The 13588-nt window shown below is 39.6% G+C and overlaps 1 protein-coding gene across 1 annotated transcript in view; it reads left to right on the top strand.

Moving 5' to 3' along the window:
* Positions 1-2122: 2122 nt before the first annotated feature.
* EFHB (EF-hand domain family member B) overlaps positions 2123-13588 on the top strand; it is a 50573-nt gene continuing 39107 nt past the window's right edge. The window contains exon 1 of the mRNA XM_002927442.4: positions 2123-3087. Coding sequence (XP_002927488.2) covers positions 2179-3087 — 909 coding nt within the window. The 5' untranslated portion in view covers positions 2123-2178. The remainder of the gene's footprint in view (positions 3088-13588) is intronic.

Below are 13588 nucleotides of genomic sequence, written 5' to 3'. Positions count from 1 at the left end.
TTATAGTTTAGTCATAATGTTTACCTTGAACAGTGCTGCTCCAGTGGCTAGCCCTTCTAAGATCCACTGGCAATTTTGGAGAGACTGATATGCCACAGTAAAGCTTTGCTCTTGGTGCTGCCATTCACAGTAGGCCTGTGTTTTCGTCCTCACCCCAGGTAACTGATGAGGACTTATAATTGTATATATTTTAGTGTCAAATGTGGAATCCTATTAATTGATAAAATTTGTTAAGGCAGCTACAAAGTGGACGGGCCTTAAATAAAGTTATAGGCTTGAACACAGCCCTTAATGCTTCCTTTGTTCTAAAATCTCTAAATACTCACTCAGAAATTCCCAGCACTTTGCATCCATCATCCCTAGCACTCTTACCCTGTATCTTCTACTTTCTCTTCCAGGAAATCTTTCCACCATTGTGTAGCTGAAGAATGAATCAAAGGTGGTAATGACTGGTAATTGGGACTGAGACAAGCCTAAATGTAATTCTAACTTAAGGAATTGTAGGCATGGTGGCAAGGCAATGAGAAAAAGACTATGGGAATTTGAGCTAGTCATGTTTAAAAAGTTCATTTCTTTGTAGGGCTTAATGCAAGCCTCAGTTCAAGTAACTTCTAGGCCCACCAATTCTAAAGTAGCATCCCTTCATATCAAAGTATTGTTTTCTTCACTACACTTGTCACTATGTGTAGTTTTGGCATTTCACATAGTGAAATTTCACATTGTTTACTTGATGGTCATCTATCTCCACTAGAATATAAGTTCCAAGAGATAGGGATTGGCTTATATTTCATAGTATTCCTAGGACTGACACAAAGTAGGTACTCAATAGTTACTCGTAAAATGAAAGAGTTGAATGAATGCTTATGCATAGACATGCCTTCATTTACATGCTATCGAGTCATTTAAAATGCTTTTTAAATGGGAGGGGATGGAGGACTTTCTCAAGGGGGAGAATATTTATATTAATTATCTGAAAATTACAGTATACAATTTTTTTCAAATGTGAAATAACATCTCCTAAGCATTTTTTAAAAATTTTTAATTTTACAAGTTTTTCTTAGTTTCTAAAAGACTGGAATCCTATAAATTCCATTCAGATTCTAAGCCAGGTGTTCTGTATTCCCTGTATGTGTAGAACATGACAAATATTCACCAAATACACTTTGGTTAAAACCTGACAAAGGGGGCTGCCTGGCTGGCTCAGTTGAAGAGCATACAGCTCTTGACTTCAGGGTTGTGAGTTCAAGCCCCACCCTGGGTGAAGAGAATACTTAAAACCTGACAAAGGTGTAAGCCTAATTTAAAGAAGATCCCATGCTTGGGGTGCCTGGGTGGCTTGTTCGGTTAAGCCTCTGCCTTTGGCTCAGGTCATGATCCCAAAGTCCTGGGATCGAGCCCTGTGTAGGGCTCCCTGCTCAGTGGGGAGTCTGTTTCTCCCTCTGTCCCTCACCCTTCTCTCACACACTCTCTCTCAAATAGATAAAATATTTTTATAAAAATCCCATGCTTAAAACGAGTGAGTTTGCCACAATATTTTAAAAAGTCGTATGCATTATTGTGTAACACATCTCAAACTTTAATATATTTAAATGCTATTTAGAGCCTAGTTATTAAAGTGTAAATGTTCTCAAAGACTTTCTCTACCACAGGTACCAAATATAATAACTTCACAGAATTCAAGGTGGTTCTTTAGGCTAAAAGAACTACATGCAGTATGCATGTACTTGCACAAGGAAGGACCTAAAATTAATGGTCACCACCAGAAAAATGTTTACTTATTCCCTGATCGCCAGTAAAATTAATAGGCCAATGGCCAGGAAGAAGCACATGGCTAAATCCATCCCAGGGGGACTGAGTTGCTTGCGAAACCAAAGTTGGTGAGCATTTTCTCTAGTGCCCAAGACCACATCCTTCAAGTTTTCTTGCCCTCCAGATCTAGTAAGGAAGGAGGAAGAAAAGAGAAGAGAGGGAGAGAAGGAGAGAAAGAAGGGAGAGAAACGGACAGAGACAGAGTGGGAGTTAAGGGCCGGGACCAGCCTGATGAAACAATTGCGCGCCAAGCCACGCCCCTGTTTCCTAGGTAACCCGGTAAACAGACCTTCGGCGGCTTTTTGTCCGTGAACTCCGCTAGGTGTAAATTGGTAGACGGGAAGCTGTAGGCAGGGAGTCCGAGTGGAGATGTGTTCTTTCGTGAGAGTGGGGTCCTCTAAAGGGTTGGGACACCCCAAGGGATTAGGAACTTCCCTTGAGGCAGGTACAGCTTTCCCCTTAGAGATGAGTGCTGCTGGAGGAATGAGGGTGTCTGAGAGGAAATCTCCCCAGAGCATGGCGGTTGGTCTCACCCAGGAAGGAAAGGATGATTTAGGAGAGAGGGGGCTCCTTATGGAAACAAAATCTCCCACGGAGTTAGGGTTCAGAGTAGGATTAGGAAAAAAAGATTCCTCTTGTAGGGAGAGCCTCCTGGGTAGTAATAAACTTGAAGAGAGGATAGCATCACCAGAAACAAAATCTCCATTGAGCAAGGAGCTTGAAATGAAATTAAAAAGCGAGAATCTTTATAGGACCGTCCCGGAGAGGAGTAATTTAGGAGTCTATGGGGTCTCGGCCTCCCAGGAAACAAAATCTTCTCTAGGTATGTTGCCAGGAAGAATGGGCTTAGAAAATGAGTGTCTTTTGGCAGGGTGTTCTGGAAGGATAATACAGCCTCACTTGGGCATGGTATGTGAAAGTCCACAGGCTCTAGGGAGCAGGAGAGGTTCTGTGGCTGGTTCCTCTGAAGGGTTAGGGCAACCTACTTTGGAGATAGAACCTAGACAGGATCTGGGAAAAGAGACCTGTGTGGTGATGAAGCCCAGGGCAGAGATGAAGCCTCCTGTGGAGGTGGACACTGGTCTACCCAAACTAGAAGAGCCAGATAACACAGGACCCCAAATAGGCTTGGTGATAGAACCTTCTGAGAGCCAGTTTGCCCAACAACTGGAGGAGAGAAAGGAGGCTGAAAACACTGAACCAGGAGTAGAACCTCCAGATGGCATCAGACCCATATACTCTGGGAAATTTTTTGATCGGATGCCTTGCCGGCCAAGTGTAAGTGTTTTTTTCTAGTACTTTCCCTAAGAACTATGTATATCCATGTCTTTATCAAGATGATAAACTGATGAAACTTGTTTATATTCATGGAGTCAAATTGCAAAGATTTCACTGAGCTTCTGATATTCCTTGTCCCATTGAATTCTTTCCAGCTTTCACTTTGTCTGATCTCTTCTCATTCTTTACCTCTCTTCCTGGATGTCAGTTTTGTTTTCTGTGCACACCAGTGGTTCCTCTTGATTTCTCCTGCCTTTCTCCTTTGACCTTCCTTTTAAAGATTTTTTTTTTAAAGATTTTATTTTTTTTTTAATTTATTCGACAGAGATAGAGACAGCCAGCGAGAGAGGGAACACAAGCAGGGGGAATGGGAGAGGAAGAAGCAGGCTCATAGCAGAGGAGGCTGATGTGGGGCTCGATCCCATAACGCTGGGATCACGCCCTGAGCTGAAGGCAGACGCTTAACCTCTGTGCCACCCAGGTGCCCCTGACCTTCCTTTTATTTACCAATCTGCATTTCCTCGACCTTTTCACCAAGATACATGTAGTATCCTAATAACCATGTAATGAAGCAAACAAGAAAAAAAAATTCCCCCATTGATTATTTATTCTGTGAGTTACTCATTCTTTCAGCAGACTTGTGGTGGTGGTGGCCATTTTGCTGGATACAGGGCAATATATAACAAAAATACATTATCTGTACACTCTAGGTTTAGACATTCATTCTAATGTTAGAGACTGATAACTAGACAAATGTTATATAGATTCTCAAACGAATAGAAAACAAATGTGATTCTTCCTTAATAGAGATATACTCTAAGCACAGAGCTCAGTGGGAAGATTGGGCAGCTCCGTTTGAAGGAGATAGGAAAGGCTTCACAGAGCAAATAATATTTGAGCTAATTTAAAAATATTTGAGCTCATTTGAACTAATTTGTCAGATGGGAAAAAAGATTTGGAGCACTTTTGGCAAAGAAAGGCAGAGAACATGACCTAAGTTTCTTGTATTTGAGAAATATAAGCAATTTTTTTTATCCAGCATGGTGTTAAGAGATACAGATGAAAAGAAGTATGTGGAAGAAATCTAAACATCCAGAATGCAGGGGTAAAACATATGGAAACAGAAGCAATGGTGGATAAAATTTGCCTTTTGGAAAGATAATCTTAATATCAGCAGTAATGGTGGACTGGAAGGGGGTGATTTTGGATGACAGAAAAAGTTAGAAGGCCTTATCAAAGTAATTATGGAGAGAAAATAATGTAGAGTTAGGAAGAATAGAGAGGAGAGTGCAATTTTGAAAGCTTTGTAGGAGATGATATTGTTAAAAATTGCCATCCAGGGGCACCTGGGTGGCTCAGTTGGTTAAGCCTCTGATTCTTGATCTCAGCTCAAGTCTCCATCTCGGGGTTGTGAGTTCAAGCCCAATGTGGGGCTCCATGCCGGGCGTGGAGCCTACATTAAAAAAAAAAAAGAAGAAGAAGAAGAAGAAAAAAAAGAAAATCTTTAAAAATAAATAAAGTTGTTAAAAAAAAAAGAATTGCCATCCAATTGTTCATATATGTGGTGAAAGAAAGGAAAGTTGATGGATGACTTAGGAGTTTCTAGGTTGATAATGGTCTCTTCTGGTTTGGTGGCAAATGAATATTTGGTGTTGGCCATCCTGAGTTTGAAATATCTACAAGATATTCAGATGAAGAAGCCAGGGATATGGTTGGTAATGTGAGACAGTTGGAGCCATGGGTAAGATAGGAGAAGTATCTAGGCAAGAACCTTGGGAAACACATTCATGCGGTGGACAGAGAAAGAAATGTCAATTATGCGAGCTTTTGAGGAGAGGGACTTTATTTATTGTGCAGCTTCATGGCATATCACAATGCCCAGTGGTCATTTAGTAAATATATGATGAAGGAAGTCTGGATGATTAAACTGGAGAACGAAGAGTCAGAGAAGAAAGAGGTGAGTCCGAGAGGGTGGTATTGAGGAACATAAAAGATGCATCCTTGAGGTAGTCTGAGAATAAAAGACTCCACACACTGAGATTTGGCAATACGTTACTGCTGAAAGTGGTGAGAGGGATTCTGCAGAATTTTTTCTATGTCTGCAGACTTTTTGTTGTTCCCTTTGGGATTCAGGGTGTTCTTTTGTCTTTGACCCACTTTGCTTTCTGTTTCCCTTATTGGATTTCCCTAGCCACACTCTTTCACTCGACCACACCTGCTACTTCTTTCTGGATTGGTTCTGTAGTCGATGGCTTCAGACCTGATCTCACACATGGGCAGATAGATACCAGCTTTTGGTTTCCAATAGAGGCAATTCTAAGACCTGTGCTTCCTCCTCCTCTCACATCCTCCTTTCTAAGTGTGAAAGGACAGGGAAGACAGTTTCAAGGAGAAAGTGACTAGCAGTGTTAAAACACCTGTGATAGGGCAAAGAGGATGCAGATTAGTTTTGGACGTAAAGGAAATTAGTAACGTTGTTACAATGGCGTAACAGAAAGAGAATTCAGATTCCAATGTACTGAAGACTGAATGGAAAATTCAAATTGAAGAAAGGTATTGTGAACTTTGTTTTTTCCTTAAGTGTGACAGTGAAGAGAAGGGAGTAAAGATTCCACTTAGGACTCTATTTATTTATTTAGTGAATCAGTAGAGGAGTTTGAGATAACACGAAGGAAATAATGGGTGGAACCAGATACTAGATAAACAGGAGGAAGCGAAATTAGGGTATAGTCAAAGAAGAGATTAGTGTGGACTAGAAATAATATTTTTAATGTTAAAATATCCATTTTTACTATAAAAGAAAAATAATAATGTTTTAGAAAATTAGAAAGCAGGAGTGAAAACACCCAGAATCTTATCACCCTAACACAGTGCCTCCCAGTACTCTGGTGCATTCACATAAATGTTTATTAGCAGCTTACCGTATCAACATCACTACTCACGGAGATTTGCAGGTATAAACTCATTTGCTGTCATAATGATACTGTGAGACAGCTGCTATTATTAAATTTCATTCTACAGGTGAGGAAACTGAGGCAAATTAGATAATTTGGCCAAGGTCATGTAGCTAGGAAGTGGTAGCCCCAGGATTTGAAGTCATAACTTCAGACTCAAGAGTCTCAATTCTTGACTATACTACATTTCTTGTGACACTTTTCTCCAAATGTGTTTTTGTGTAGTTGTTATGCCAAATATACAAATTGTTTTTCTTGATTTTTCACTAATTATCATTTAATACAATTTCAGTGTTATTACAGAGACCTTAAAAGATCTTTTAATAATAAAAAACAATATTTCTTTAAGCCAATATATGATTTTTTAGCTAATTCACTCCCTCTCTTTTTGGACATTAGATTTTTTCCAGATTTTTTCTATAAAAATAGCCTGTGAACATCTTTATGTATATATCTTTTTATATGTCTTGGAATATTTCCTTAGGATAGAGTTTCAGCAGAAGCCAAAGGATACATCTTTTTCTAGTTATTGTTGCCAAATCCCTTCCTAAAAGATTGTACCACTAAATTTTTAAAATTAATAATGATTTGTAAAGCATTGTTTTAATTCACGTTTATTGGATTTGTGATGAGATTGAAAATTGTTCCATATGTTTGTTTTCATTGTTTTTCTTATTCTTATATCTGGTCATCTTGGGCAACTCCTATTAGTCTTAATTGCTTCTCTTTATATAAGTGAACACAAAGGGTTTGCTGCTTGGGGTCCATCAAATTGAGCACAACCCAAAGAAAGGTTGAAAGCAAAGAACTTTTTATTGTTACGATGGAAGAAGACAGGGAGATAGCTCTCAAAGCACTGTCTCCCTATGGGGTTAGTATAGGGAGATTTTATTCAGTGTATTGGGGGCAGGGAGCTTGCAGGTGCACTTGTGGTTTAATTGCGCATGCCTAGCATGTTAACATGCTAGTACATACATTGTATGTTCAAAAAAATGACAGAAACTCTGCTCATAGGAGGAGAACTTAGTATTACAGTGAACTAAACAGGACAACTCAGAGGGGTTTCTGCTATATCAAATTAAGGATATATCTGATATATCAAATTAAGGATACCTATATTCATTCTCAGTTTGCTAAAAATGTTTAAAAATTAGGAATAGAGTTTGAACCATGAAGAGCTTTGCTTTTCCCCGCATTTGCTGAAATATTTATTTTCCAAATTAAAATTGTTAATTTTCTAGTAGCAAACCATCCTCATATTTTTGAGCTAAGCCCTACCTGGTTTTGATATATTATTATAACATATTCTGGGATTTGATTTGCTACTATTTTACTAGCACTTTTGTATCTATGATCCCATGTATGATTGAACAGTAGTTTTCCTTTTTCTACCATATTTCTTTGAGTTTGGTATTAGAGTAAAGCTGGTATAAAAGACATTGGGAAGCCTTCCCTATTTCCAATTGTCTTTATGCTTGTAACTTTTTATCCATTATGTATATTACCTATTTCTTGGTAGGCTTGGTAGAACTCACACAGCTGAAGGGTGAGGACAGGAGATCTCTCAACATCCTCATCCTCAGGATGAGATGGTAACCTATTTGATGCCCTGAGATCATACAGTCTCAGAGAAGGAAGGAAGTGCATTTGGGTGAGTTCAAAACCCAGTTTCAAGCACATGACTGTGAGGAGTGTTCAGATGGAAATTCCTATTGTGAAGAGCCTGCTAAAATCAATACTTGTGGACAACTGCTTTGTATCAGGGTGTATTCAGGGAATTGGGGAACTCATCTCAATCAGAGGCCTTTCTGGTGTTGAGGGAAGGGGAGCAGACACATCTCATGGGAAGGACACTTATCCTGTTGTTGCTTGAAGTTCCTGCCCAAAGTTGGTGTTGCGCTGTATGTGAAGGTCTGCTTTGATGGATTTTTGAGACCCCCATTAAGCCTTCTAGTCCTTCTAGTAAAACAGTCATTGGTGTAGCACAAGGACCTGTATTCAGGAAAAGTTTCCAAGAAATGGTCGCCTGCAGAGAGATTTTTAGAGTGTCCTTCAAGAATTAAAAAGGTTCTGGTAAAGAGAGATCCTCTCCGTGTAGCCCATAGAAGGACTCTTGTCTCTTAGAAAGCATTCTGGTAGAGATCAAAATCTCTATAATGGTTATTTCTCCAAGATATCCTGAGACTGTCCCTTGATAACCATTAATGCGCTGACTATGGCAGAAATACTGAGTTATTAGGACAACTGAACCTTACAAAGTGCATTGGTAAACAGTATTGAGCCCTGAGGTACAAAAGGGAAAAAGAAAGGAGAGGTTCAAATAAAGATTAAAAATTATAGTGTCTACGATGACTGGACAGTATGTTAGGCATTGCAGCCACAAAGATGCTTGCTTTCAAGGAACCTGAGACCAATAGACAAATTTTATAATTGATAAATGTCATGTAATGGGTGTGCCTTATTTTTTCTCATTCACTAAGAGTACTTCATAGCTATTTGGGGAAAATACTCATTTTTGTCAGAATTTTCAAAGAACCAATGTCTGCGGAATTCTAAGAAGTGGGTGGTATCATTTGCATATTGGGTTCAGGGCCTTCTGAGCAAAAAGAAATTGATGTTATCACTCCTAACTTTTCTCCAAGATATTCAGAATTAAGGATATCTGTGGGTAAAACAGAGTGATCTTGACCAAGGCCCAGTGGGAGAGATGGGACCATTATGCTAGCCCACACTGAATTTGGCAAGAGGAAGGTGGCATGATGATTATGGGTGAGAGGGTCTTCAGTAGTTAAAAATATCTCGTATCAACTTCCTGAGTTGACTTGAATCTTTGGAACCAGTCACATGATGAGATGGTCACTGGAAGCTAAAACAGTGGGGAGTGACTGAGGAGGTGGCCAAATGAGGCTGAACTGGTATAATTAGGAAGTGAGAAAGGGGGAGGCTGAGTGAGGAGGTGGTCAGTGCAGTTGGGAATTTGGTTGCATACAGAGGGCCTGAGAAGATAAGTGGATATATTGAGAAAAATAGGAGCCAGGTTTCTCACTGATAGAGAAAAAAGTTACCAATAAGAAAAGGAGAAGGATAGAAGGAATCCTGTTGTATTGGATTGTAATTGGAGGTATTGGTGGGAACTCATGGTATATATATATATGTTCATGTGTAAATCCATATCTATGTATCTACATGTATTTAACAAACCAGAATATTATAAAATTGATATAGATGCTAGTATGTGGGGGTGTGTATATATACACACATTTCTTACCTCTATCCTCTAAGAGGACCTAGAAGCCATGTTTATCTGGTAGCAATGAGCACACCAAAACCAGATCTTGATTTTTGAATACCATTCTTTTTTTTTTTTTTAAAGATTCCATTTATTTATGTGACAGAGAGATAGAGACAGCCAGCGAGAGAGGGAAAACAAGCAGGGGGAGTGGGAGAGGAAGAAGCAGGCTTATAGCAGAGGAGCCCGATATGGGGCTCGATCCCACAACGCTGGGATCATGCCCTGAGCCTAAGGCAGACGCCCAACCGCCATGCCACCCAGGCGCCCCTGAATACCATTCTGTATTAAAAGGAATCAGGACTCCAGAGGAATGGCTGACTCTAGGGTTGGTGCACTACAATATGAACTTGGAACACCTTTAAGAACTAAAAACTAAGAGGGGCGCCTGGGTGGCTCAGTCGTTGGGCGTCTGCCTTTGGCTCAGGGCGTGATCCCGGAGTTGTGGGATCGAGCCCCACATCAGGCTCCTCTGCTGGGAGCCTGCTTCTTCCTCTCCCACCCCCTCTGCCTGTGTTCCCTCTCTCGCTGGCTGTCTCTCTCTGTTAAATAAATAAATAAAATCTTTAAAAAAAAAAAAAGAACTAAAAACTAAGAAAATTCTCAAAGAATAATGCAGATGTGTCAAAGGGGCACAGAAATAAGCTTGCAAGAGCTCTTAGTGGACCAAACTGTTATATTTGGGGCATTGAATAAAATTGCCATTGAGTAAAATAGATATTCACAAGCCCAGACTGAGGTAAATACATGAACAATTGAATAAATAACAAGAAAAGAAAGCTTCCTTGTAGTATAATGCTAATTTATAAATGTTGATGGAATGATGGAATCAGAAAGTCACCATTTGGCAATCATCACAGTAGTGATGAATTAAGCAAGAGTAATCAATGGATATGAAACAGTAGGTGAAAGTTTGGTGAGGAGCTAGATATTTACATAGAGTAATTATTAATTCAAAGGAAAAATAACTTTACAGAAGAGAAACCTAGAAGACATCACCTTCATTTAGTGACTAAAGTTAACATTATCAGTAATAGGACAGTTTAACAGTGTGTCCTTCCTAACAGAAGAACACAGAATTGTTTCTGTGATATCCCTGACAAAAATGTATAACTTTAATCATAAGAAAACACTAGTACCCTAAACTGAGGGTCATTTTATAAAATAACTGGCCTGTCCTCAAAAAAATGTCAGGGTCATGAAAGACAAGGAAATATTAGGCACTGTTCCTAACTGACCAAGACAAGAGAGACATGACAACTAGGTGTATGCAGATGTGGTGGCTATGGAGGTGCCTGGCTCATATGTCCCTTCAAAGGGACCTGCTGTGGGGAGCATGGCCGACTGATAGCCTCCTCCTGCTGCCCCCACGAACCTTTTGCAGCATTGATGGTCCCAGTGATTGAGCATGGCAGGGATCCCAGGACTGGACTCTTTTCACCCAACAGGATTTTTTTAATGGGAAACTTAGAGACCACTCATTGGCCTGGCCAAAATTTTCTCACAACTGTGAGGTAGTCTGAAGCTCTTCTGCCTCCTCCTCCTCCTTCTTTTTAAAGATTTTATTTATTTATTTATTTATTTATTTATTTATTTATTTATTTAAGAGAGAGAAAGACTGAGTGTGCATGCACATGAGTGTGTGAGCTGGAAGAAGAGCAGAGGGAGAGGGAAAGGGAGAGAAAGAGAATCGTAAGCGGACTCCGCTGAGCCAGACGCAGGCGTTGATCCCAAGACCCTGAGACCATGACCTGAGCGGAAATCAAGAGTCAGTCACTCAGCCAAGTGAGCCAGGTGCCCTTTAAGCTCTTCCTTCTTAATACTTCCTTCTCTCTCTCCTTTCAGAGGTGTCATAGTCTGAAAGTTCTCCCTACTCACTCCTTCCCCATTATCTTTCACAGGTGTTTTCCCTAATAAATCTTTTATGTGTCTAAACATGGTATCTGCTGCCCAGAGGAACCAAACAATCACACTGTGATCTTGGGTTTGTTCCTTTTGTTATAAAGGACAATATTGGAGCAACTGGTGAAATTTGAATAGTGTCCGTAAATTAGACACTAATAATATATCGATGCTAATTTTCTGATTTTTGATGCCTGGAATAGTTTTTTTTTAAAGATAATAAACCGTAAGGAAAAGTAAAATAGAGAAGAGAGACAACAGTTAAGAAATTTCAATGAACTTTAGAAAAGAAGAAATGGAGATATGGCAACTGATTTTGCAGCACGGAAGAAAGTGAAATTTGAGGGGAATCGGGTGGTAATTTCCACCATATATGATCTAGTTTGCCTGGAATAATCCCTGAGAAGTTTAGCCCTTGGAACAAAGTGTAATAAAGCTTGGATCTGAAAGTCAAAAGATCAGTTGAAAGTTCATATTCAGCACAGTGTGGTTTCTAGTTCTACTTTTCCATCCTATACTACCCAGACTCCCTACCTCTCTGCACCAGCAGATACTCCCTTCCACCAAATCTGCAGATTTATTTTCCCAAGGCAGTTTTTATAGTCAAAGATGCCAAGGACAAGATAAGTCAGAGGTATGGGTCCATGCCGATAATGGGACATTAATAAGTAAAAGTGTATTTTCTGTAATGTGGTTTCTCTAGCTTCCTCTCCTAATGGGCCCCTGGAGGGCCAGCAGCCAAGAGGAAAGCCAGCCCTCTCACCAGTACGCAGTGCATAGAGGCAATGGAGGATCATGAGTAAGGGTAGAGATTTGAAAGCCAGCTTGCTTGGGTTCAGATATGTGCCAGTATATTAAGCCATGTAATTCTGCCACTCAACCTCTCTGTGCCTCGTTTTGCTTACAATGGAGATGGTGGTAAAAACACCTACTTTGTGGAAATCATTAAGTACTAAATGAATTAATACATATAAAATACTTACATTGCTATGTGCTCTATAATTGTCAACTATTATTACCATTATTACTATTCTCTGGAAATTCTGAATAGTCTAGAGGGGAAAAAAAATGACGCTGGGGATTCCACCAAAATAAAGGCTGCCTCATCATCTTATCACCTTATAAGAAAACCCAAGACCCAAGTCCTGCAAAACACACACAGAGCTACTAATCATCTTTGTAGTGCCTAACTTTTTAACATAATGATCAGACTCCAGCTTGAAAGCAAGGGGCCAAAACAAGCTAACAGGAAACATACAAACATAGAGGGAGCAGAGGAAAATGTAAACAAAAAAGATGACTTGAGAGATATAAGATGTGGCATCCATAAAACAAGATGGCAACTTTTAAAAGGACAGAACTTTTCAGAACTAAATATAGTCTAACTAAATCGGGAGGATGAAATCAAAGACATTTCCCAGACATTAAAACAAAGATTAGAAATATTCAGATACATTTGATTAAAAGTAGGTCTGAAAAGAGAGAATAGATAAAATGAAGTAGAGAAAATTATTAAAGAAACAGCAAAATTTATTTGGATTTAGGATACAAATCAAGATTGCAAGGAGTTAATTCCAAATGAAGGGAAGACGACCCATGCCATGGATCATTATTGTGAAATTTCTGAAAACTGGGGATATAGAGATGATTTTAAATACTTCCACAGGGGAAAAAGGTCACATACAATGGAGCAAAATTCAGAACTGCATTAGACTTCTAAAGAGCAAGACCAACTTTTTTTTTTTTTTTTAAATAATCTCTTTGCCCACTGTGGGCCTTGAACTCACAACCCTAAGATCAAGAGTTGCATGCTCTAGTAACTGAGCCAGCTTGGTGCCCCAGACCACTTTTTTTTTTTTTTTTTAGATTTTATTTATTTATTTGACAGAGCAAGCAGGTAGAGCAGTAGGCAGAGGGAAAGAGAGAAGCAGGCTCCCCACTGAGCAGAGAGCCTGACAAGGGGCTTGATCCCAGGACCCTGGGGTCATGATCTGATCCTGAGCTGAAGGCAGATACTTAATTGACTGAGCCACCCAGGTCCCCCCCAGACCACCTCTTAAGGGACATTGGATAATGCCTTCAAAATTGAGAGAAGTATTTGGTACTTTGTATTTTATACCTAGCCAGACTATTAACCAAATATAAGGATAGAATAAAGATATTTTCAGGAATCTGTTAAAAAAGAATCAGCTGAGTAAATTTGGAGATCTAATGGGCTTTTTTCAACAATCCATGAACTAATCAGCATCCCCTTTGGTAAGTGGAAAAGAGCTCCCGAGGAGCTGTACAAAATGGAAGGTTTTTATAAGCAGAAGGGGGTGGGGACGAGGAAGTCAATAATAAAGAGAGAGGATTA

Source organism: Ailuropoda melanoleuca, chromosome 6 (genome assembly GCF_002007445.2).
Source record: "Ailuropoda melanoleuca isolate Jingjing chromosome 6, ASM200744v2, whole genome shotgun sequence".
In the NCBI taxonomy this organism is placed as follows: Eukaryota; Metazoa; Chordata; class Mammalia; order Carnivora; family Ursidae; genus Ailuropoda; species Ailuropoda melanoleuca.
This window is presented reverse-complemented; position numbering and strand designations above follow the sequence as displayed.